General features: G+C 44.0%; 1 protein-coding gene across 1 annotated transcript in view; it reads left to right on the forward strand.

Annotated features, from left to right (window-relative positions):
- ZNHIT6 (zinc finger HIT-type containing 6) overlaps positions 1–17271 on the forward strand; it is a 105050-nt gene extending 87779 nt beyond the window's left edge. The window contains exon 10 of the mRNA XM_019414031.2: positions 16438–17271. Within this exon, the coding sequence (XP_019269576.1) occupies positions 16438–16454 (17 nt within the window). The 3' untranslated portion in view covers positions 16455–17271. The remainder of the gene's footprint in view (positions 1–16437) is intronic.
- Positions 17272–24032: the final 6761 nt, after the last annotated feature.

Here is a 24032-nt window from a genome sequence, read left to right on the forward strand (position 1 = left end):
CGCAACGGCTGAGGCAGGGGAATGAAAGTCAGCTCACCGTTCTGCTCCCAACTGTGCCATAACCAGGTGTGTAACTTTGGACCAGCCTTTTACCCCATCTGGACCTAGGTTTCCTCACGTGAAACGCAAAGAACTCAGTCTGGAGCCATCTCTAAGATAGCTTCTGGCACTGACAGTCCAGGACTGTGCCATCCTCCAGCCTGGAGAGGTTATCTGCTGCCAGCTACTGTTGACTCTTGGAACTTCTGTTCCCAAGAAGCTGATTCCAGACTCTACCAGCTCTAAAAATCCTTGGCCCTTGCATTCTATACTGTTCTTTCTAGAATCAAGAGTGCAGCTTTTGCTCAGACTTGGGTTCAAAACCACGGAGTCAGTAAGAACCTCCTCCCATTTCAAGATGAATTCAAGAACCAGAGTCCTTCCTAGGGTAGGTAGATCATATTTCTTGTGTGTTTGCTCTGTCACCTGCTGTTTGCTTATCTTCTGTTCAATCATTCGGGGTGAACATTCCATTTTTTGCCCTCTTCAGATTCCAGCCAGTTGAGCTTGTAGGCCCCTAAGAAAACTTTCCCTGTGGGCATTTCTCATCTCTATTCTCTTTTTTTAGAGAAGTTTCCAGGAAGGAATGTGGAATACAGCCAAACAGAGTGGTAGGTAGTTATTCGGGAGTGGCCTCCCCTGGCCCCTGGGCCAGAGAAACAGCAGCCCCTGGTGATATAGACTAAAAGTTGACTCTGGCCCTGGCGGACCGTCCTTTGTCCTTAACTAGCTGAGGGAGTATGTGGTCCTCCTTTGTACCTTTCCCCTTTGTCTGCAGTGGGTATATAGCACCTTTCAATTAAGTACCAGACTGAAAAGTCACTGGAAACATGCCTTATACAGTACTCTTACTCAGCAAAGAAAATCTTTACGAAGAAATTAAATGGAATATTCTTTCTGGACTTGGATAAGGTTTGTTTTCAACTTCTCCCATAAGCTCTTTACTCTTCTTTTATATGCTTATTCTCTCTTTCTCTCCTTCCATGTTCTAAGTGAAAGCCAGGGGATGATTTCTGGATTATCTTGAGTTTTGAGTAAATTTTTGCTGCTAAAATGACTAAATGAGATCGGGAGTCTGCCATAGGGCACATCCTTTCCTCCCCCTCTTCTGCTGGACCCACTGCAGGCAGCATGTGGTGCTTGGGAAAGGCCTTTCTGGAAAGGCGAACCACAAGAATGCAGTCCTGCATGTTGCCTCCTGAGCCACTCAGGGCAGTGATGATTAGCCCCACGCGAATGTGCCGATTGGTTCTGCTGCTTAACAGCTCATATCTGGAAATAGATACTCAGGTCATTGCCAAACTAAGGATGGGGGGAGGTGGGGGACTGATTTGACAGGGATTTCAAATTCGTAAGTGGGCAACCCAAGCTGAACAGTGCGTCCAACTTTGCCCCGTTAGTATGTTGTTCCTACCTTGTATGTGACATTTCCTTTCCCAAACTGGTATTTTGCCCTGAATCGTAGGGCATAAGAGCGCAAACAAACAGATGGTATACATTAGCTACATCTCTTTTCTTAGGCCCTTTGCTGATATTAGTTAAAGCTGCTTAGCTCTTTACTTGGAAGTAGTTTTGACTCCACTTTAGAAGTAACATTTGCAAAGGGAATGCAAACCAGTGCTTTGTCATGATTCCTCATGTTCGGGGAATTCGAGATTTGAGTTCTTGGCTGAGTGAAGGAGGCCTCAAAAAGCATGCCTTACCGAGCTGTGGCTGCAGAGATGCTGATCAGAGGGCAGGGCTCCTGGGCCTTTCTCCCCTCCGCTCATTCCGATGCAACTTTCTGCACAGACCTCGACACGAGGCTGCTGGTTTTCATCACTTCTTCAGCTGGAGGTGAATTTTGGCTAGCTGCGGACTCTTTAAGGCATTTACAAAGCCACCGAGAGGAATTCAAGGGTCGTAAGGGAGAGCTAGAGAGACTGTGCATTCCACACACAAGACCTCCAAGCAGCGGGGACCGTCTCGGCAGCAGCAGCAGGCCTTTAACTTATTCAAGGATATTGTTCCGTATCAGCTGCAGTTCAGTGACATGGATGAGTCTCACCAGCATAAGGGGGCATGGAATGAGCCAGACACAAGAGTATGTGCAGTCTGATGCTTTTCATAAAACCTCCATAAACAGATGAACCTAGTCTGTTTAGAACCCAGAAAAGCGGATACCCTTGGTGAGGGGATGAGTAGTGTCTGGAAAGGAGCCGGAGAAGGATTTCCAGGGAACTGGTAATGTTCCATTTCTTGATCAGGGTGCTAGTTATCCAGGTGTGCTCAGTTTGTAAAAATTTATCCAGCTGTAAGCTTACAGTATATACACTTTTGTGTATGTACATTATATTTCAATAAACAGAATTTACTAAGAAACATGTCTATGTACAGTGACGTGAAACTATCTCTAAGGTATATAGTTAAGTGGGAAATACGCAAAACAGCAATATGTAGAATATGCTATTCATGGTGTACAAAATGCATGTAGGCATAATTGTGTTTGGAAGGATACTGGGAAGAGCGGCTGCCCTGTGGTGCCTGGAGACAGACGTAGGAGGAGAATTTGCTTTTTACTCCATGTCTTTTTGTGCCTTTTTGTACACAATGAGTATGAGTATAACATTAAAATAGAGTTGAAAATTACTCATTAAAATATTAATTAAAGAAGCCATTATGCTAAGTGAAATAAGCCACAGAAGTTACACGTGCTGTATGATTTCACTGAAATGAGGAACTTTAGAGTAATCCAATTCATAGAGACAGAAAATAGAATGGTGGTTGCCAGGGGCTGGAAGGAGGAGGGGATGAAGAGTTTTTGTTTAATGGGTCCAGAGTTTCGGTTTGGGAAGATGAAAAAAAGTTCTGGAGATGGATGGTGGTGGCGGTTGCACAAGAAGGTGAATGTACTTAATGCAACTGAACTGTATACTTAAAAATGACTGGGGGCACTTGGGTGGCTCAGTCGGTTAAGCATCTGAGTGTTGGTTTTGGCTCAGGTCATGATCTTACGGTTCATGGGATCGAGCCCCGAGTTGGGCCCTGCGCTGTCAGCGTGGAGCCTGCTTGGGATTCTCTGTCTCTCCCCCTCTCTGCCCCTCCCCGACTGGTGCTCTCTCTTACTTTCAAAATAAATAAATAGACCTTTTTAAAATGGCCAAAACGGTAAATTCTATGTTGTGTGTATTAAAATTGAAAAATATATTAATTAAGGCTAAACAGTCATTTTTAAATGAAGGTAAATTTATATGTGCTGACTCAGTCATTTGCAAGCTGTGTGACCTTAAGAAGTTACCTCCCTGTGGCTCCATCTCTTAGTTTCCTATTCTGAGATAGCATTAGTGCCTATCTTATGGGGTGGTTGTAAGAACCACGTGAAAGAATACATGTAAAAAGCTTAGAATAGTCCTTGCGACATAAGTGCTTAAGAAATGTTATTATTATCATCATCATCATTTGTGGCAGGATTCTCTGTGTTATGCCTACCATCCCGTTTATATTTTGGGGAACAATCTGTACGTTCGCACACAGGTGCCCCTAACGTGCCTGCTTGCATCCATCACATATCTTTCAAATACCTTCATTGTGCTAAGGGTTGGGTAGACAGTGGTGAGCATAGACTGTTGGGGCAGGATGGTGGTGGTGACAGGATTCCTGTTTAACTAGAGAGGTCACAGGAAATCTCTCTGGGTAGGTGACAATTCTGAGCAGACATTAGCAGAATACTGAAGGAGCCAGCTTTCCAAAGACTAGAAGAGCTTAACTGACAAGGGGGAAGTAGACTATCACAAGATCCCAAGTTTGAAGGCCTCTTGTATAAGGTGGAAAGTAGTATGAGAGGAGATTGGAATGCACATAGAAAATTCTGGAAAAATGGGGATTAAACTGTTAAGAGTGGTTTCTGCTGAGGAGTGGGTCTCAGGAAGGTATGGGGAGGAGGGTGTGGAGTGGAGAAAAGGAATTGTACTTTTCACCTCATTTCCTTCTACACTGAATTATTTGCCATAAGCATGTATTTTATTATTTTTTTAAAGCTGGTTAATAAAAAATTAAGAAATTTTAATGATTAATAGTAAGGAATCTAATAACCTTTCTTCTTTCAAGAATCACCTCGTCTCAACTCTCCAGTTTCTTTTCATGAAATGAGAGAGTCATGTAATTTGTATCTGCTCATTGGTCTGAAAATAGGGCAGACGTGGCCTTCTCTTATCTATTCAGCCATCTTTTTCTTTGAACAGGGAATACTATTCTTCAGTGCCTTTCAGTGAAATCCTTGAATTATCTCTTCCATTGGGAGTATTTTTACTTAAAAAAAAAAAAAAAAGGCTTCCAAATTCATGGAGGATTCTTACCTTGTGGTCACAGCAGTGACAGACTCACACGGAGGCAGGTGCCTGCCTTTTCCAACTGAGTGGAAGAGGAGAGGCAAAGAGGAGGACTGACAGGCTGAAGTAGAAGGAAGAAATCAAGCACCGTGCTGGCCAGACATCCTCAAGGTCTCACAGGGCTGAGTGCTTTCCTTCCCTGTGGCTCACTCGGGGGCCCAGTGCCTTATTGAAGTTGGGCAGGAGTGAGAGTTCCCTGGGGTGCCTGGGTGGTTCAGTCAGTTATGCATGAGACTCTTGACTTCAGCTCAGGTCATGATCTCACAGTTCATGAGTTTGAACCTCGAGTCGGGCTCTGTGCTGATAGCACAGAGCATGCCTGGAATTCTGTCTCCCTCTCTCCCTGCCCCCCCCCCTTCGCTTTCTCTCTCTCTCTCCCTCTGAAAATAAATAAAAATAAACTTAAAAAAAAAAAAGTGAGAGTGAGCGTTTCCCTGAAGAGTGTTCTGAAAGATAGAAAGAGGTTCACCTGGTGCAAACAGAATTCCAGCAATGGAAAGACTGCTTGGACTCAACTCTTTGAATCAAGGCAACTGGTGATGTGTTCCAGCTCCCAGGCAGTGTTGGTGGGAGTTTTTATCTGGAAGTCTCCTGACGTTTTCAGTCCTCTAGATGGAACTGGAATCAGAAAAGAGGAAAACAGAGCATCTGATCTGTGCTTGGCTTGCCTTGCTGATAAATTTCATTGCCTACATGGCAGCGGGAAAAATAAGGTGGACAACCAATTTGGAACTTGGCACAGGACTATTTGTATGCCCAAATGCTCATGCTCCAGATGTCTCTTCTCTGTCCGCTGTTTATTCTCAGCGCATTTTGATACCCGTTTCCATCCTGGAGAAGTACTGTAGTTGAAACTTTGTCTTTGGCATCTGGCCAGGTGCAACACTTGAGTTCCTTCTCTTCCAAGTCTTGGCACTGCCCTTCCACTGTATGTCTATCATGTCCCAAGTCCTCTTCATCCAGACAACTCTATACACTGGAGAAGACGCCTTCCTTTCAGGTTTAGCTCATACAGTCCTATTCCAGGAAGACTTCCTCTGTCCCCCATCACCTTGTTTTGAAAACTCACTCTTTGCCTACCATGAGCAATAGTAGCAATAATAAACTGGTATTTATCAAGTGCCTATTGTGTGTTGGCAGTGTTCTAAGTACTTTACGTGGATTAATTCATCTAGCCCTTCATCATGACTCTCTGAAGTAGGTGTGGTTATTGTCCCTGTTTACATATGAGGAAACCGAGGCACAGAGACAAAAGCACCCATGGCTTCCTTTCTGCTCAGGATCTTTACTTTCTGACAAAGCAGGCTATTCTCTGTGCATTTAGATGGCCCCTGCCAAAGGGGCTTGGCCCTTGATGAATGATCTTCCCTTGATCTCCTTTCACATCCTGGGCAAAAAATCTGTCCCCGTATTCTTCCTGCCAGCTCCATCTGTGAAGCATGTGGGCCGATGTTTGAATAAGAATGACTAAAGGGGAAAGCGATTTTATGAACTTCAGACTGTGAACTCAAGGAAGAGAGTGAGTCAGGCCTCCACATTCCTAAAATACTTTCAGGAGGCTCAGTGACCTCAGACAATAAGAACCTGAGGCAGAGCTCTCTGGACATCCTTGGGAGGCCCTCCCACATGGTAGAACGTGAGGGGAGACACTGTGCACCTGGTTCCTATCTGCACTGTGTGGGTCTGAAGATCATTAGCCAGAGCAGCCCAAGGCTGTCCAGAGCACCTCCTCACTTTTGCCCAGGCTGTTCCCTCTGCCTGGCATGCCTTTCCCTAAGCTCTTGTCAGCTTGTCCTCAAAGGCTAGGCTGATGTGTTGCCTCCTCTGACTGCTCCAGGCAGAAGTAGAGGCTGTGCGGTCTGGCTCCACAGGGCTTTGTGTGTACCTCTCAGCCCCGAACTCCTGGTGCCTAGAGGAAATGGCTTTCAACATGTCTACCCTATACATAGTCACACATACTGAGCTTGGTGGCAGCTCCACGGTTGAGGAAAAAGTCCTGTCCTGGGAGGTGGGAGATGTGGGTTCTAGTCCCATCTCTGGCCTTGACCATGCAGTGTGACCTTTCACACCTCACATTCCTCATGAATTAAAACGATTTGTTTTGATCTACCTCTCCCACAGATGGTCACTTCCCAAAGTGCAGGGACCTTTAACCCCTGATTTTGTTCTCAGTGGGAAATATGCACAATAATCATGGACAAATCTTTCCCTTCCATCCCTTTCCATACCAAGTTTAACCCCCTAGTTAGTATGGTGTACAAACTATCATCCACTAAATTAAAAAAAAGGTGATTTGGGGGTGTCTGGGTGGCTCAGTTGGTTAAGCTTCTGACTTTGACTCAGGTCATGATCTCATGGTTTGTGGGTTCGAGCCCTGTGTCCAGCTCTCTGCTATCAGTATAAGCCTGCTTTGGATCCTCTGTGCCCCTCCCCCACTTGCACACTCTCTCTGTCCCTCTCAAAATGAATAAATAAACTTAAATAAACAAAATTTTAAAAAGACGGGTCATTTCTTCGTGTGCACGTTTCGGGGGAACAGAGCATCCAGAAGCTGCACAAGTGATACCACACAAGTGAGTCGTGGAGAATGACTCAAGATGAGCCTTCCAAGATCTTTTGAGCAGGAAAGGAGTAAAAAGGTTGTACCTGGAGCCCATCCTGTGGATGGAAAAGCTGAGAGAGTAGATCACAGGCACGAGAATTCCCTTAACAGCTGCACCCCTTTCCAAGAGGACCAGTCATTGAAGGATGGAATGAGAGCATCAAACTAAGTAGGCTGCGAGTCCTTGGCCTAAAGGCCAAGATTTAGATGCTCTAGTCCCTGATTCCTTGGGAGAAGTGCTTTCAACTGTTTCCCCACAACATTCATTAAACCTACGGAGATTGGCAACAGCACCAATGCCAAGGGAAAAGCCCTGTCTTAGAAGTCTCACCTCAGCTGTGACATGAGGAGATTGGGCTGGTAAAGAGGTTAGCTGAGGTCCTATGATTCCCAGCCACTTCTGCTCTTCTGTGTCATCTACATAAACATTTCTCCAGTGACCAATCTGGCACTTGCCCCAGCCTCTATTTTTGCAATTAACGAGGCTGTCACCTCATAGTTGCACTCTCCATGAGAGGAAGGAAAAAGTGTGGGCAAATGCAGGTACATATGGCACATTTTCAATCAAGCAAATGGGATCTTTATTACCTAATGAGTTTAAAATCCATTTGCAAGCTAGACAAGGGAGGTCCTCTTCCCCATCCCATTCTTGCCTCCTTTCTTGCCCACTGGCCCATCCCCATCTCCTCCTGCCCCCATGGTGGTCTTTCCCTCATTCTGGCTGACCAGCGGAAGCTGCCTCAGGAAGCCCACCTCTGCATCCTCACTGGAGCTGCCCTGGTTCTCCTTGCTGCACCTGCCAGATGCCTTCCACAACCTCCCAGGTAGTTAATGATCTCCCCTTGGGCAGAAGAGCCCTTTAATAATTTACCAGAGTAGATAAAGAAAAAAGCATAGTTCTCTACTTGGAGGCCAGTTCAGACAGTATGGATGGGGTTAAGATTGACTTCAAGTTCAATCTCAGCTTTCTTGTGTAGGAACCCTGCCTTATAACCATGTATATAGAATCTTATCAAAACCTTCATTCAGATATTTAAACATCCCAGCCTTACCGTATGATCGGCACTTTAGGGCTCCTTCAATTCTCAGGGGAATATGTGTGTGTGTGTGTGTGTGTGTGTGTGTGTGTGTGTGTAGACACCGAAATACTCTGGGACAAAATGAGATTTAAACATTTAAGGAACTCTAGAGAAAGAAAAGTTATTTTGCATTTTCTGACTTCTTGGGTTCTTTATTAGAATTTGAAAATCATTTTTTGCAGGGAATTATATATTTCACTGAGTCAAAAGTGCAGACTTTGAGAAACAGCATCGTACAGTGGTAAAAAAAAACAAAAAACAAAAAAAAAAAACGGCAACAACAACAACAAAAGAAAACACATGCTTCGGAATTAGAAACCTACCTTGAAATTTTATCTTCAATTAAATGTGAAACCTTGAGGAAGTTATTGAGATTCTCTGAACCTCATTTTCCTTATCTCTAAAATGAAAATAATAATTCTGTCCTTGAGCTGTTTTTCGGGAATCATAAATTTGTAAAGAATAACCTGGCACACAATAGACAATAAATGATGTGTCCTCCTCTTCCTCCTCCTCCTCATTGCCTGTATCCAGAAAAAGTCCGAATTTGTAAAGCCATGAAAAAAAAAGAACTCCCTCTCAAAAGTGTAACAATGAAACTTAATAAGGATAAATATAATAGACTGTAAGACTACGGATTCACTGGTGGCCCCCAGTGAATCACCTCCTGGTACCCAAGGAGGTGCAGTTCTCTCCCACATTGACTCTGGGTTTGACCATGTGACTTGTTTTGGCCAGTGCGACATTAGTGAGTCTGAAGTACTAGTGGGCTTAATAGGTGCTTGCACATCAGGACCATCCTCTTGGAACATCTCCTCTTAGAAGCCAACTGTTTGACTGTAAGGAAGCTCAGTCTAAACAACTGAACAATGGGGAAGCCACAAGATGAGGGCCCATCTTGGACGTTTCAGCCCCCACCCAAGCTCCTGGCTCAGTGAGTCACTGCATGAATAACCACCCAGCTACACCTAGCCAACAAACAAAATTGTGACAAATAATAAGTCCTTGTTGTTTTAAGCCATCAAATTTTGGAAGGGTTATGCAAATGCCAAAGCCTAAATTTACATTAAGGAAAGGCAGTAACACAAGTAGAAGTGGTGGGTTATCCTTACAGAAGGTCATCTGAAGAGACCTTAAGATGTCAGTTAAAAATTATTATATTAATAAGTGTTGACATACTGCCTAGAAATTAAATGCAAGCTTAGCCTGCTTTCATTAAACCAGTGAATCGGCTGATGGACCATACAGTTATTACAGCCTGGTTACCAGGCTCTGCGCTGGTGTGTGGGGATACTAAGCAAGTGAAGACCCAATTCTCCTATTTCATGTTGTCTCTCGGATTCTGAAACTTGTCTGCACTTGTGCTGGGGGCTGGAAAGGCTAGGGAAGAAGTGCTCACTATTTAGTAGGGAAAGTGGATTTGTGAATAAAAGTGCACTTAGATTCCTGAAGGGAGCTGATAGGCTTCCTGGCCTTGGCACTCAGGAGAGATCTAGAGGGCTCTGTGAATCCACCAATATCCCCTTTTTAGAGGAATCTTGACAAACTCAAGTGTATCTGGAAGCAAGCAACTAGAGAATGAAGACCCGAAGACTAGACCATGTGAGGAATAATTGTACCCACTGTAAATGTTTAAGGGAAAAACAAAAAACAAACAAAGGAACAAATAGAAGAAAAGAAAGGCTGGGAATGCAGGTAGGGATGGAGCACATAATTGAGAGGACCTAAATATGACATGTAGAAGAGGACCACATTCATTCCGAGGACTGCCAGGAGGACAACCATTAACCGTTACTAAAAGTTATAGGGAGAAGGATTTCACATTAGTATTCAGAAGAACAGCTCCCACTTCTGGAGCATGAACTACAGAAGGAGGCAGAGCGGATACCACCTCTGTGAGTGAGAAAAGCATGGGTCACTCCTTGCCAAGGATGTGGGGAAAGGGTTCTGGGGGTAGGTGGAGCCAGGAACCTCCAAGTCGCTCCCAAGTGTAGGGTCCCCCAGTTCACCTCTGGAGTTCTGTCATTTTTAGTCTGACTGAATAGTATTAAGTAAAACAGATGGTACATGCCCACCATTAAGGAGGGGGAGAATTGTCCGCCAGCGATGACAGGAGACTGTGCCCAGAGATTAGGAATGTGAGAATTCAAGCCTCAGAAACCCATAGCCGCTGCCTCTGATGTCTCTCACCACTTTGAAGGGATTATGAGAACTTGTGTTTTCCGGGGATTATTTATCACACCCTGGGGGGAGACTCAGAGGAGCAGGTCAGGCAAATATGAGCCTGCAGATTTCGCAAGCATGTGACAGTTTAGGATGTACAAGTGAAGAGAACTAAGCAAGTATAAGGAAGCCATCTGGCATTTCTGACTGGGTAGTACAGCCTCGTTCCAGAACCACCATTGAAGAACCTAACTGGCTCTCTCCTGCTTCTCCCACCGTTTAGCCTACAAAACTGTAGAGGAGATGGTCTTTTCAAGAATGTGGGTCCGATTTCCCATCGGTGGGTCCTGTGGGCCCTGTGGCACCAACAGCACCGGGACTAGAGGTTCATAGGTCTGTGGGAAACAGGAGATGTGGGAAGTCAAGTTTAGGATTGCCTGGAGGCCTTGCGATTATGGATCCAGTCCAGGGATGTCTTTCACCTTAGTGTCACCGGCTTTGGATGGGAATAAAAGGAGATACTTGCAGAGTGCCCTCTGACCGACAGTTTCTTGGGTTCCCACGGTCTTGCACACCGTGCCTTTGCACATGCTGTTCTCACTACTCAGCTTGCCCTTTCTCCCTTCCCCTTTTCTTGTTTTTTTTTTTTTTAATTTTTTTTCCCCTTCCCCTTTTCTACCAAGACCTCACTTCCAGATTGTACTCCATGTAAAACCTTCTCCAACTCTCTGAGGCTGAGGCAGCCTCACACCTGCATTGTTTTTCAGCACAGCTTACTGTAACTAGACCGTGAGGCCAGGGGCTGTGTCTTGTTCATCTCTTTGTTCCCCGAAAGAAGTAACACAGAACCTGGAATGTCTCAGATGCTTAGTACACAGGGGTCGAAGGTATGAAGCCCATTCCTCTCCCTCCGCACACATGTGGCATGCTCACATGTGCTGTGTTCTGTGCAGGGTTCATGCCTGTGTTATCATTGTGACCCATGTCTCTAAAGTTGGAATGCAACTCTCTGGTCAGAAGTAACTTCATTCTAAAGTAAACAAAACAAAGGAAAATGTGATTTCCATTTGCTCCATCCACTGCAGCGAAGCCCTGGCCTCTGGGGGAGGGGATTGGTCTAACTGGGACCGCCTGAGCAGACCAGGAACCCTCAAGGGAAAGAGGCCCGTTGTAGCAAAAACGCTTCAAGCTACTGACCCAGCACAAAGACTCTACTGTGGGGAAACTCAATATAAGGGTGTGCCTTGCTCTACGGGAATGCGATACAGAAAAATACAAAGTCATAAAATAGATAAATCTGGGCTGGTTATTGACTTTACAAGAGAGAACTTGCCAGCAGGCTCCTCTAAATAGCCAGCTCCCATAGTCCACTTAAACTGTGATTTTATTTTCAGAAGTTTGATATTACACACCGGTTTTCAGGAGAAACATAAATAGGTCCCCAAGGAGCCTGGCGTCACAGCGTGTCTGGCCAGCAGCTCCTTGACCAGGGCTTAAGGTGATCGGATCTTGAGTAAGTGCTGTAAGTGCTAAAGGCTCCCCCTCCACGTCTGCTCGTTGAGTCTGACTGTTTCCAAAGTTGGGTGTAATAGGAAGAAGCAGACCCAATCTGGACCTTCTTACCTCTATTCAAGTGGGCTGACTGAATGCTGTAAGGGGGACATAGAATTTGTCTCAGCTAGTCAATTCATTCATTCATTCATTCATTCATTCATTATCATCATTCATTTATTATCAAGTTTATTGTGCACTTTCTATGTGCATGACACTGTGCTAGACACAGCAAAGTAGAGAAGGACTATAAGATGTGTTCCTGTTGGGGCACGTGGGTGGCTCAGTCAGTTAAGCATCTGACTCTGGCTCAGGTCATGATCTTGCAGTTCTTGAGTTTGAGCCCCGCGTCGTGCTGTCTGCTGTCAGCACAGAGCCTACTTCAGATCCTCTCTCCCCTTCTCTCTTTGACCTGCCCCCACTCTCCCTCTCTCTCTCTCAAATAAATAAACATTTAAACAAATCTTGAAGAAAGATGTGTTCCTGCCCACTGAGAACTCACACACTACACTAGAACTAAGGCTAGTTAGACAAGCCCTTGGATATCATCGATTCTAGAATGTACATATTTTTACCCTTTAACAGCTCTGTAATCAAGATACATTTTACTGCAACCATGCAACTGTGACATAGTTGGCCATAATTGGCTGGGTTTTTCTTAGAGGTATGTAAAATGATATTGTGTCTTGCAGTCATCCATGTCTTAGATGATATAGGGTACGTGAAAGCGCTAAGTAATGGTTTAATACCACAGGACTCCAAGTGGAGTTTGATAGTTGAAGAATAAAATTGGGCCCCTGTGTGAGTATACCTCGTGGATTTCCCTTTGCAGAGAATGAATATCATAAGTTTAAAATAATGCCCCTTTTCCATGGTTCTCCAGGGAAGCTGGGCTGGAGTGGGCTTGCCCTCCCTCCATTCTGGGAATCAGGCGTGTGTAGCAGCCTAGCCCCGATTCCCTTGCATGCAGGTCGCAGGAAAACCAGAGGAGCAAAGTAGCAGAGACAGGTGTCAGTAGCAGCCCTTGAGGAATGAGGACACTCTTCTTGATCCCGTGATTCGTAAATGCAAGTCCTTAGTGAACTGTACCCTCCGGGACCCACCACGACACCTGACCTATAACAAAACAGGAATTATAAACCACAAGGCTGTGTGTGTGTGTGTGTGTGCAACAGACAGATATAAGTGTGTGTGCAGATATAGGTCAATGAATGAATTTCTGTTACTGAGGCCAAAAATGCAATACAAAAACACTTCAGTGTGACTGCTAATCTTGATTTTTTGGCCCAAATTCAGAACAGTTTCTTACAGTCTATCTAATGTTACAGGGGATTTCTTCCCTTTCTTTTTTTGGCGTCACCATTCCTCACCCAAAAAAAAAAAAAAAAAAAAAAAAGCAGTGGCTCCTGTTGCTGGCCCTGTACACTTGCCATGTTCCATTTATTTCAATAGCTGTGTTCCCACAACATGCCAAGAGACCTAGTTTCTTCTGAGATTGTAGAGAATGTACAGCTTCTAGGGAGATGACAGGGAAGATGACTGCATGGGGGGGGGGGGGGGGGCGGTGGTTCAAGAAGTCCCTTGGTGCATATGCAAATACCCAGCATGCTTTAGACCAAACGCATCGACATAATAAAAAAATCCAAATCCTCTAATTCATTGATGCAGCACAGAAAGACCATGAATTACTTATTCACACTTGCCTATACAGAATGTGAGGACTCCTGGCTGTTAATGCCTTTTCTCGACATTCACTTTGATTGTGAGTGCAATTATGACAGTTCTTTCGTGTCCGGAGGAATAGATGAGGTTATGGAGCCAGCATGGAGCTGTCCCTGTGGCCTTTTGCTTGCATGTCACATTACCACAGCCTTTAAAATCCTGGACAAGAAGACTGTGCGCAGCTAGTGGTAAGGATGAGCATTATTCTAGGAGGAACCGGAAGCCATTAAGGGACTGGCCTCCTACCGGAATTTGACCTGTGGCACAAACACAAGAGCTTCAGATGGCAGTAACCAAGTTTTCCAGGTCGCTTCTCTCTGGGCTTTTTGCCTTTGCCACCGGGTCCAAGTAGTCACTGGGGCTGCCTTGGGTGACCCACCGGTGGGTCAGGCCCAGGCTAGGTCCTGTCAGCCTGAGGTTATCCTGTCATATGGAGGCTGTTGTGTGGGGGAAGCAGACCGCTTTTGTCTCCTGGGGGTATGGTGCACTTCACCGTTTCCAGCTCATATCTGGTGATGTCAGTGCTACCTCACCCTGTGCAGGCTGGCAGCTCTTATTACTGTGCGGGTGGGGGATTTCCAAAGGTAACACCCATGGAAGGGACAGGCGTGTCCCCATCACCAGGACAGGTCTCCTGTAGGTCCCTACTGAGGGCTGCTTTTCCTCTTCTCAGCCACAAGTGCAAAAGTGAAGATGCAAAATGGCTTTTAGTGCTCAGGTCTTGTCTGAGGCTGTACATTTGCTGACTCATAGTATTCGTAGGCTTTGAATACTTCGGTATTTTTCAACTTGGGACGTAATTCCAAACAGCCTTTTATTCATCCTTTAAAACCCTGTTCAGATACTGTGTCCTCTGTGAAGCTTTTTCTGACTACCCTCTGAACTCTCATATTCCTAAGTTTCTGGCACAGTTACAGTGCACTAGAATTACTTGTATATATTACTATCTCTGCTAGATGTGCTACCCTTGAGACCAGGGACCCTGTGTCATTATTTCCTTTTTGTTACCCATGTCTAGCTGACCCATAGCCAATCAAGTGCATGTTTTTGTTTTTAATTTTTTTTAACGTTTATTTATTTTTGAGACAGAGACAGAGCATGAACGGGGGAGGGTCAGAGAGAGAGGGAGACACAGAATTCGAAACAGGCTCCAGGCTCTGAGCTGTCAGCACAGAGCCCGACGCGGGGCTCGAACCTGCGGACCGCGAGATCATGACCTGAGCCGAAGTCGGTGGCTTAACCGACTGAGCCACCCAGGCGCCCCAGTGAATGTTAATAACTGAGTTATATTCCTGCCAAATATTTGTTTGTTGGTTTATTCATTCACATCTAAAAGTACTTTCTTCTCCTTTGGAAATGGTTATTGCTACATTATTTATAAAACTTACAGACATCAAAAAGGGCCAAGTATAAAATCATCAGTTAGGATGCTTTTAGCTGTAAGTAACATTTGGCTTAACAGAACCAGCTTAAACAGTAGGAGGTTTATCATCACACCAAGCAAGAGGTCTGCATTTCAGGTGAGCCCAGCGCTGGGTGATTCAGCAGCTTAGTGATCTCTTTAGAGACTCAGGGGCTTTTCACCTTTCTGCTTTGTCATCTTCAGTGTGTCAGTGATGCCTCCTGCCTGGGCTGGAGACAAGTTATGCCCAGGAAAGACGAAAGGCATTTCCTCTCCCAGTCTCTTTTTATTATCAAAGGCCCTTTTCTCAGAACCTTTCCCTACCCCCACAGGATTTCTCCTTGAGGATCACCAATTAGGACCTATCACTGATAAGGGAATGAGACTCAAGTTGGCTGAAGCCAGTCCTGATGCAATCCCTCAGGTTAGAATGGCAACAGGGGATTTCCTTTCCTGGTCAAATGAGAGAGAGAAAACTTGAAAATGAATTATGGCACACCAGGGGCGCCTGAGTGGCTCAGTCGGTTAAGCATCTGACTCTTTTTTTTTTTTTTTTTTTACATTTATTTATTTTTGAGAGACAGCACCAGCAGGGGAGAGGCAGAGAGAGAGGGAGACACAGAATCCAAAGCAGGCTCCAGGCTCTGAGCTGTCAGCACAGAGCCTGACACGGGGCTTGAACCCACAAACCATGAGATCATGACCTGAGCCCAAGTCGGTTGCGCAACCTACAGAGACAACCAGGCGCCCCCTAGCATCTGACTCTTGATATCCACTCAGGTAATGATCTCACGGCTCTTGGGATCCAGCCCTGTGTCCGGCTCCACACTGTCAGCGTGGAGCCTGCTTGGGATTCTCTCTCTCCCTTTCTCTGCCCCTCCCTGCTTATGCTTGCTCTCTCTCTCTCTCTCTCAAAATAAATAAACTTAAATAAATAAATGAATAAATAGATTGTGGCTTATCAATAATACAAGGAAAATCTATAAAGCAATTATAGCGATTTTGGGAGAACTGCATATATCAACATTAATTGACTTTCAAGGTATAGTAAATATAAAGCTCTATATATAGTCTAATCTTTTTTGTTCATAATAATAATATTAATAAATGCAAGTTAGTCACTCCCCCAAATCTGTGAATAATACACATCATGCACTTAAAAGTATGTGTGTATGCATGTGCGTGGGTGCACGTGCATGTGTGTAAAGGGGAATGTTTCCTAGGGACCTTCGTTTTTGACAGTCTGTATTTCTTACAATGTTCTTGCATAAGTATGCCTTCCTTTTGTTAAGAAAAAAACCCAGACATTAAAGAGAACACTGTAAATAGCTAAGTATCATTCTGAATGCAAGAAGTCAATTAAAGACATAGGCTCCTTTCCAAGAACAAACTAATTTGGAATATAGGAAGGACCTCTCTCAAGTTTTGCTCATGAGCCCAGAATTTAAACTCTCTCCATGAATGAGCAACGTTTTGTTTTTTGTTTTTTGTTTTTGTTTTGTTTTTTTTTAGCTAGCAAATCTCCTTAACAGAAGATCCAAATTTTTACATGCTGAATCATTCTCTGTTTGCCGGAGAAGGGCGTCATCCTTGCAGCGGGATGCTGACGATCCTGACTCGCCTATAGAAAATCCATTGGCCCAAGTCTTCCCAGGAGCCACGTTGACACCAAAGAACCAGCACCAGCTTCCCTGTAACCCAGGTGCTTTCCTGTGTCCAAATGCCCCTGTCAGAGATAAGCCTGAAGAATAAATCCTCTGAGGTCCACCTTCCACTCTGCTACTGGCTAGCTAACTATAACTACTTAGACAAGTTCTCAGTCTCTCTGGAGTTTATTGAATGTCTCTGAAAAATGAGTATTATTTATGTGACAGCACTTGAAGGAAGGACTTTGAGTCATTAAAAAAAAAAAATTCTAGAGCAAAATCCTGGCTATGGGTTGTGATTCCCCTTGGAAGGCTCTTTGGTCACTACAAAAATGGCTGGTTAAATTCAGCAGAGGTTCGGGATGCAGGCTATATCTCTGATCAACTCATCCGGTGTCGGTGGGAAAATGTGACATGATATTTTACGTGGAATGGGTATACTTCTACTCAAAAATACACAGACCGTTGCCGTAGAAGGAAGCTGGGAAGTGACGGCATGTTTATAGCCCCATGGCCATCTGAAATGAATGACGTGGCCTCTATTTTTCCTGTGCTTATAACATGGTTCCCGTGCTAAACATTACTTTTCTAAGCACTTCCAAGTAGTATTCTGGGTTGTGCCAGTAAAGAAAGAACCTGTGTTTTTTAAAGATCGTCTCTTCCCCGCCCTTCACCTCCCCCAACCGCACACGTACACATACGTGTCTCTTCTCCTCAGTCTGTGCTGGTGAACAGAGCACACGTTCCGAGGAAGCTGTAGCACTGCTCTCACCATGCAGAAGCTGCCATGTAGAGACTGTAGTCCACTGCTGCAGATCTACGAATTTTTCAAAAGAAGCCAGAAGTTTGGACTTCTTAAAAAAAACTTCTCAGCTTTCAAATATTGGCAACAAAGCTCAGTTTTTATAAACCCTGTGCCAGTTGAACAAAACGTTGTCTATTGGCCCAATTCTGCCCCAGCCACCAGCTTGGGAATTCTGCCCTGGGGCGATTTAGAACAAACTTGCTTTCTCTTCTCCACGAAGATCTGGAGATGTTAGAACACAGTTCTCATACTCCTTCCAATTTATTCTTAGTTGGTATTCATTCATTGACCAAAACCCTTCAAGGAGCTTAAAATCTCATGGGAGCAGTTAAAGAACGAGTCACAATATAGTGGTGTCAGTGCTACAGTGAGGATTTGCACGAAGGGCCAGAAGAAAGAGTGCTCTTTGTCTCTCTCGGGGTGTGTGCAAGTGATGGATTGTGTCCTGCTGTATCCGGACAGATTTACAGAAAGCTTTTCTCTAGAGGTCTTATCAGGATCTCTCTCCACTCCCCCACCCTGCAGCCATCTTGACTAAAGTAGATCCTGCCAGTTCCGGAAGGACCTTGCGGTCAGTGTACCAGGAGCGTTTCTGAGAAGCCCACAAATCTGATTGATGTCAAACAAATGCTGGAGCCCTTCCCCACTCATGCATAAGCACGACAGGCCTGGGAACGTCTTGGGTATAACTAGCAAAGCTTTTACCTTTTCTGACTCTGCTCAAATTCATTCCATTTTATTTATTTATTTTTTAATCTTTATTTATTTTTGAGAGAGAGACAGAGTGCGAGTGGGGGAGGAACAGAGAGAGAGGGAGACACAGAATCTGAAGCAGGCTCCAGGCTCCGAACTGTCAGCACAGAGCCTGACGCGGGGCTCAAACTCACGAACTGTGAGATCATGACCTGAGCTGAAGTCGGCTGCTTAACCAACTGAGCCACCCAGGCGCCCCATTCATTCCATTTTAGAGAGTGGACATGAGCTTCTTGCCCCCAAAAGGGTCTACTACACAGGTACTATGATGGCTAATTTTCTGTGTCGTCTTGGCTAGGCTATGATGCCCATTTGTTTGGTCAAACACCAGTCTCAATGTTGCTGTAATGGTATTTTAAAGATGTGATTGACTTTGAATAAAGCAGATTACCCTTCATTATGTGGGTGGGCCTCATCTAATTAGTTGAAAGCCTTAAGACAAAACACTGAGGTTTCCCAAAGAAGAAGGAATCTGGCCTCAAGACTGCACAATAGAAACCCTGCCTTGTTTCCAGCCTGCCTGGCCTGACCTATGGATTTAACTTTTACCTGAGTTTCCAGTCTGCTGGCTTCCCCTAAGGATTTTGGACTTGTCAGCCCCCATAATCGCATGAGCCAATTTCTTAAAATAAATCTCTCTTTCTCTTGATGCGTGTGTGTGTGCGTGCACACACATATACATGTATCCTATTGGTTCTGTTTCTCTGGAGAACATTAATATGGATAACCTCTTCATGATATGTCTGAACCCAAAGTAAGAATATAAGCTGTTTCAAACACTAATGATCTGTAAGACTCTGAACCCAGGTAGTGTGGGTGTCTTTGACTTCTCTTAATGGCTGAGATGAGAAAGGTATCACTGGTTATTTCAGAAATTTCCAACTCAAGCACCAAGGCCTTTGAATAGTTTCTGACCTATGCATCTTTGAAGAAACTACTGAGATGACCACTCCTCCAAGAAACCTCTCTCATCCCAGCTTCAGAGAGTTGGTAGCTTTCCCCTCAACCATCCTCTGTGCCCTATTCTTCTTATAATGTATTTTGTGCTATGTGGTATAGACTACTAGTTCTCCCCTCTGTAGTAATAGGATCTCTGATTTTTAGCTGGGGACGTGGCAACCCAGGATAGGAACTACACTTCCTAGCCTTCCTTGCAGCTAGGTGAGGTGAATTGGGGAACGGAGGCCACACATGGTGAACAAGATAGCAGAAGCTTTGGTCCCCGAAAACTTAGGGCATCACATCAGCCCTGTACAGCCTACCTGGATTTTTCACATGACAGAGGAATAAACCTTTGTGTTATTTAAGCCATTTTTTATTTAGCTTTTTATTTGCAGCTGAACCTAACCTTAACTCATCTTTGCTTACATGTATGTCCCCAAAGTGAAGAAACCAGGCTTCTTCATCAACTAGTCCATAGCACTGTACGTGGAATATAGTGGTGCCAGGCAGGTGTCTATTGACTGGATGTATGAATAGAAGGACGGATGAATGAGGAACAACCTAGGGGAAAGCCCAAGGGGAGGTAGGAAGAAGACATTGTGCTAAGGGAGGGGTGCCTTCTACATAATGCAGTTTTAAGACAGCATTAATCTAAATTAATGAACATCTGCTTTATGCCAGGCACAGTATCTAGTGATGCTTTTGTAGTGGTGAAAAAGCCAAAAATCTCTCATCTCATAGAGGCTATTCTGGAAGGGGGAGACATAGTAAATAAATAATATCTGGTGGGCCTCAGGGCCGTGGTGAAAATAAAACTGCTTGTTGTAATGAACTACTTTAGACTGGGTGGCAAGGGAAGGTCACTGAGAAGGTAACATTTATGCTGAGACCTGCATGACAAAAAGAAGTGTAGATTAAGGGACATTGAGGCAAGAGGGGCATTTGAGACAGAGGAACAGCTAGTGCAGAGGCCCTGAAGAGGCACTGATGTGGCTTAGTTCAAAGAGGAAAAGGCAAGTGGGATTGTGGCGAGGGTGAGTGGGAAGAAATAGGCATGGTCTAGGGCCTGTGTACTTAGTAAGGAGGGAGTTGAGTGTTATTCCAAGAGTAATGGGCAGCCATAGAGCTTTTAAGCCAAGGGTTGACGTGTTCTGATTCACATTTTTGAAGAATCACTCTGGTTCCCATAAGGAAAATGAATCTTTGCAGGAAACCAATGATGTTTGGGTTATGTATGCTATCCAACAAACAACACCCAAAACTTAGGGCCTTAAAATAACCAGTTAGTCTGCTCACTATTTTATGGGTCAGGACATCTGGGAAGGACTCAAACGGCTATTTTATCTCTGATTCACAAGACATCAGCAACTGGAGCTGGACGATCTACTTCCAAGGTGGTTTCTTCGTGCACCTGTGATGCCCATGAAGATTCTCCCTGACCTTTCTCTTTCTCCTCATGTCTTCTTATCCTCTAGGGCCTGTCAGTGTGGTATGGGCTTCTCACAGCCTGCTGGTCTCAGGATCATTGTGCTTCTTACATGGAAGCTCATTTCTAAGAGAAATGAAGTAAGAGCTTCTAGTCATCGCCACAGTTGGAACTAGCACCACAGTGCATTGCTTCCTGGATATTCATTGGTTAAAGCAGTCAAAGAGCCCAACCAGATCCAAGAGGGTAGAATAAACCCCATCTATGCAGTAAGGTCACATTGCAGAAGCGACAAAGATTAATTATGTGGGGTGGAAGATATTACTCCAGCCACCTTTAGGGAATACAGTATGTCACAAGTGAAGTCATTTAAGTAATTCAGGGAAGAGATGATGATGGCTTAGCTTTGGATGTTTGCACTGGGCATGTGAAAGGGGTGGATTCCAAATATGTGAGCAGAATATCTGAGCGTCGTAAAGCACTAACAAATGCGTCTGGGTACTTGCTTAATTGAATTGCACTTTATAAGATTAGGTGGTAAGTGTTGCCCACCACCAATAAAGTTAAGTTACAAATAAATTTGTCCTATCCATAGGACACATACATCATTGTCATGCTTCACAATGCGCCTTGTTTTGAAGAATGAGTTATTTAGGGCAGGGATTTAATGAGGCCCAGATATCGGGCTATGCAGGAAGATGAAAGCATGGACCTATAGGCTGAGATCCAGGGATTGCCACATCCTATAACCATGAGTACTTCAGAGAGGAAGAAGGGTCAAATAACATTACGGTTTTCAAAGGCTTCCTGGAGATGAGTGCATTGTGCATTTGCCTACAGAAAGACCCAAGTAGCTTTCACTTCATACATTCAGTGGCTTGGGGAGATGAAGTTTTTAAGGTACGGAAGTCAGTGCACCAAAGAGAGCATATGAAAAAGAATATTTATGGTGGAAACAAAAGAGCTGGAAGCTATGGTTCCATTTTAAAACAGGAGAGATCCATCCAGACACTTGCCCAGAATCACCTAGTTAATTAATGGCAGAGCTGGTGCTAAAAGACTCCCAGTTCCAGTCTGGGATTCTTTCCCCTGCACCACCTGCCACCCTGCTCAGAACACAGCTTTGTTGTGTCCTGTGGTCCTACTGGACCCTTGCTGTGGCTCCACTGACTTACAAATAGGATCCAGAGGGCAGGAGAAAAGACGGTGTACGAAGCAAGTCTAGTCTCTCTACTGGAAAAATCACTCTAAAATATACTTTGCTAATTTTGACTCTGTGGCATCTCTTTGTGGAGTGGATAACACATGTGTTTAAGTGAAAATCATCACAGTGAGACCACTTACAGTGCTAAATGTCCCAGAGACTATTTCTTAAAATTCACTGAATTCCTAAGATTCTGAGGTCACCCTATGACTCTCAGTTCTTACATCTCTATTAAAAAAGAAAAAAAAAAAAAAAACAGCTCAAGACCACCAGGGTCTTTTGGATTGGAAAGTAAGAAGAACACAAATCTTTACTGTATGTGGAGGGGCACATGTATATTATGATGCATGTTTATATATGTAACTTCTGTTTCATATGTGCAAATGCCTGGTGTTGGATTTTGTTTTCTCAATACTTGAAGTAGGCAGAGCTCCACACTGCACCTAGATAAAGGTTCCATGTTCTAATTTGCATAATTTTATTCTCACCTACTTTGAATTTCTTTACTTTTTTTATAGCCAAATAAAATGGACATAATTTGTACCTATTTGTCTTCACTAATTGAGCACTAATTACCACTTTATGCAGCACTCTTATTGTATTTACTACAATAAGGTTAACGACCCAGAGATCCAGTATTTTCCCATGTCTGGTTTTGTTTCGCATTTGAGCTTATTTGTATACCTATTACATCCCTACGCTCTTAAAGGATCTATAAAATATTACTCCTTGATCTCTATGTAAGAAGCAATTTGCTGGGCTTTAGTGTTGGAGGAAAAGACCTCAGGATTGGTGCCTGGGAATGTGAAAATCTTTCCCGTGAATTTGGATGTCTGCTCAACAAGATTGCACCACAAAAACCTCACACTTTCATTGTTTCGCGTGTTACATTGCACTGTTAAGTTTAACTGCATCGGAGAAGGCACAGGTGGTGTTTAAGTTCCCAAATACCTTAAAATTTCAACGCCTCGGGCAAGAAACAGACAACTGGGTAGGCACAAGTTGTAATATTTCAGGCAAGACATTGCCAAAATCAGAAGAGCCTTTGCCCATACATTTTACCGTCACATTTCTATGAACCTTTATGCATTTCAGTAAGGCTTTTAAATAGATTCTTAGGCAGTGCTTTCCTGTAGGTCTTCATTAAGGCATTGATATTAAACTGTTTTGAAAAATCCTTTTTACAGGATCCCAAGAGTTGTCCCCCTTCTCTTTTAAAGCACTTTCTCGATACCTAAAAATTCAAGTACTTTCTTAACCAAGTGCAGACTGAAATATTTCACTATGGATTTGAACAGAAGCCAAGAGCGTCGATGAAAGGAAAACTTCTCTATAAAAGGTTTATTGTCAGTGCTTTCTAAAGAGGTAGATTCTTCTAAAACAGGCTACCAGCATTTTCACAAACATTGACGCAGCCTTCTCAACCTCTCCTAGACCTAAGATTGAGGTCCTTTTCTTTTAGGAATGCTCTGCATCTAGCCTTTGACCTTCTGGATAGCCAACTCTATCTAACTGCTCCCTCCTCCAGCAGCATAACGTATATTATAAAAAGGAAAGGGGGGATGGGGTAGCTCGGTCCTCACGCTATTGGAAAAGTACTTGAAATTCCTTGCATTCCTTTGCATTTAACAGCATGTTTACCTAATCACTGGCTTATTAGGATTAACACAAGTCATTGCTTCAAGCTCATTCAGTGAAAACAAACTGACTCCTATAGACTCCAAGACTTTTTTTCTGCTCCCAACTAAGAGTGGATCTTTCGGTAGTTCTCCTATGCTTTCAGAACAATATTGGGAAAATATAAAGTTATAAACAAGTGACCTTCTATAACACATTATCCAACCAGACTTAATCTTGCCCATGAATTTAGATATGGGCAGCCTGGGTTATGGACTGTTTCATTCAAGTTCCTCTCTTCTTCCAAGGTGACAAGCATAATAGCCTAGTAATTAAAATGATAAATGACCCTACTATACCCACCTTACAATGATGGAGTGATGGAGACCCTTAGGCTTTGAATTCTTATGAAAATAAAGCATTATTATTTTTTTTTTAATTTTTTTAATGTTTATTTATTTTTGAGAGAGAGAGAGTATGAGCAGGAGAGGGACAGAGAGACAGAGAGGGATACACAGAATCAGAAGCAGGATCCAGGCTCTGAGCTGCCAGCACAGAGCCCAACGCGGGGCTCAAACCCAGGAACCATGAGATCATGACCTGAGCCCAAGTCGGATGCTTATCCAACTGAGCCACCCAGGCGCCCCATAAAGCATTACTATTTAAATCACAAATTTAGCTTCAGATTCCTTGTGCTTCCTAGGATGCCTAAGT

This window comes from Panthera pardus, unplaced genomic scaffold (assembly GCF_024362965.1).
Source record: "Panthera pardus isolate Hobbes unplaced genomic scaffold, ASM2436296v1 HiC_scaffold_11, whole genome shotgun sequence".
NCBI lineage: Eukaryota > Metazoa > Chordata > Mammalia > Carnivora > Felidae > Panthera > Panthera pardus.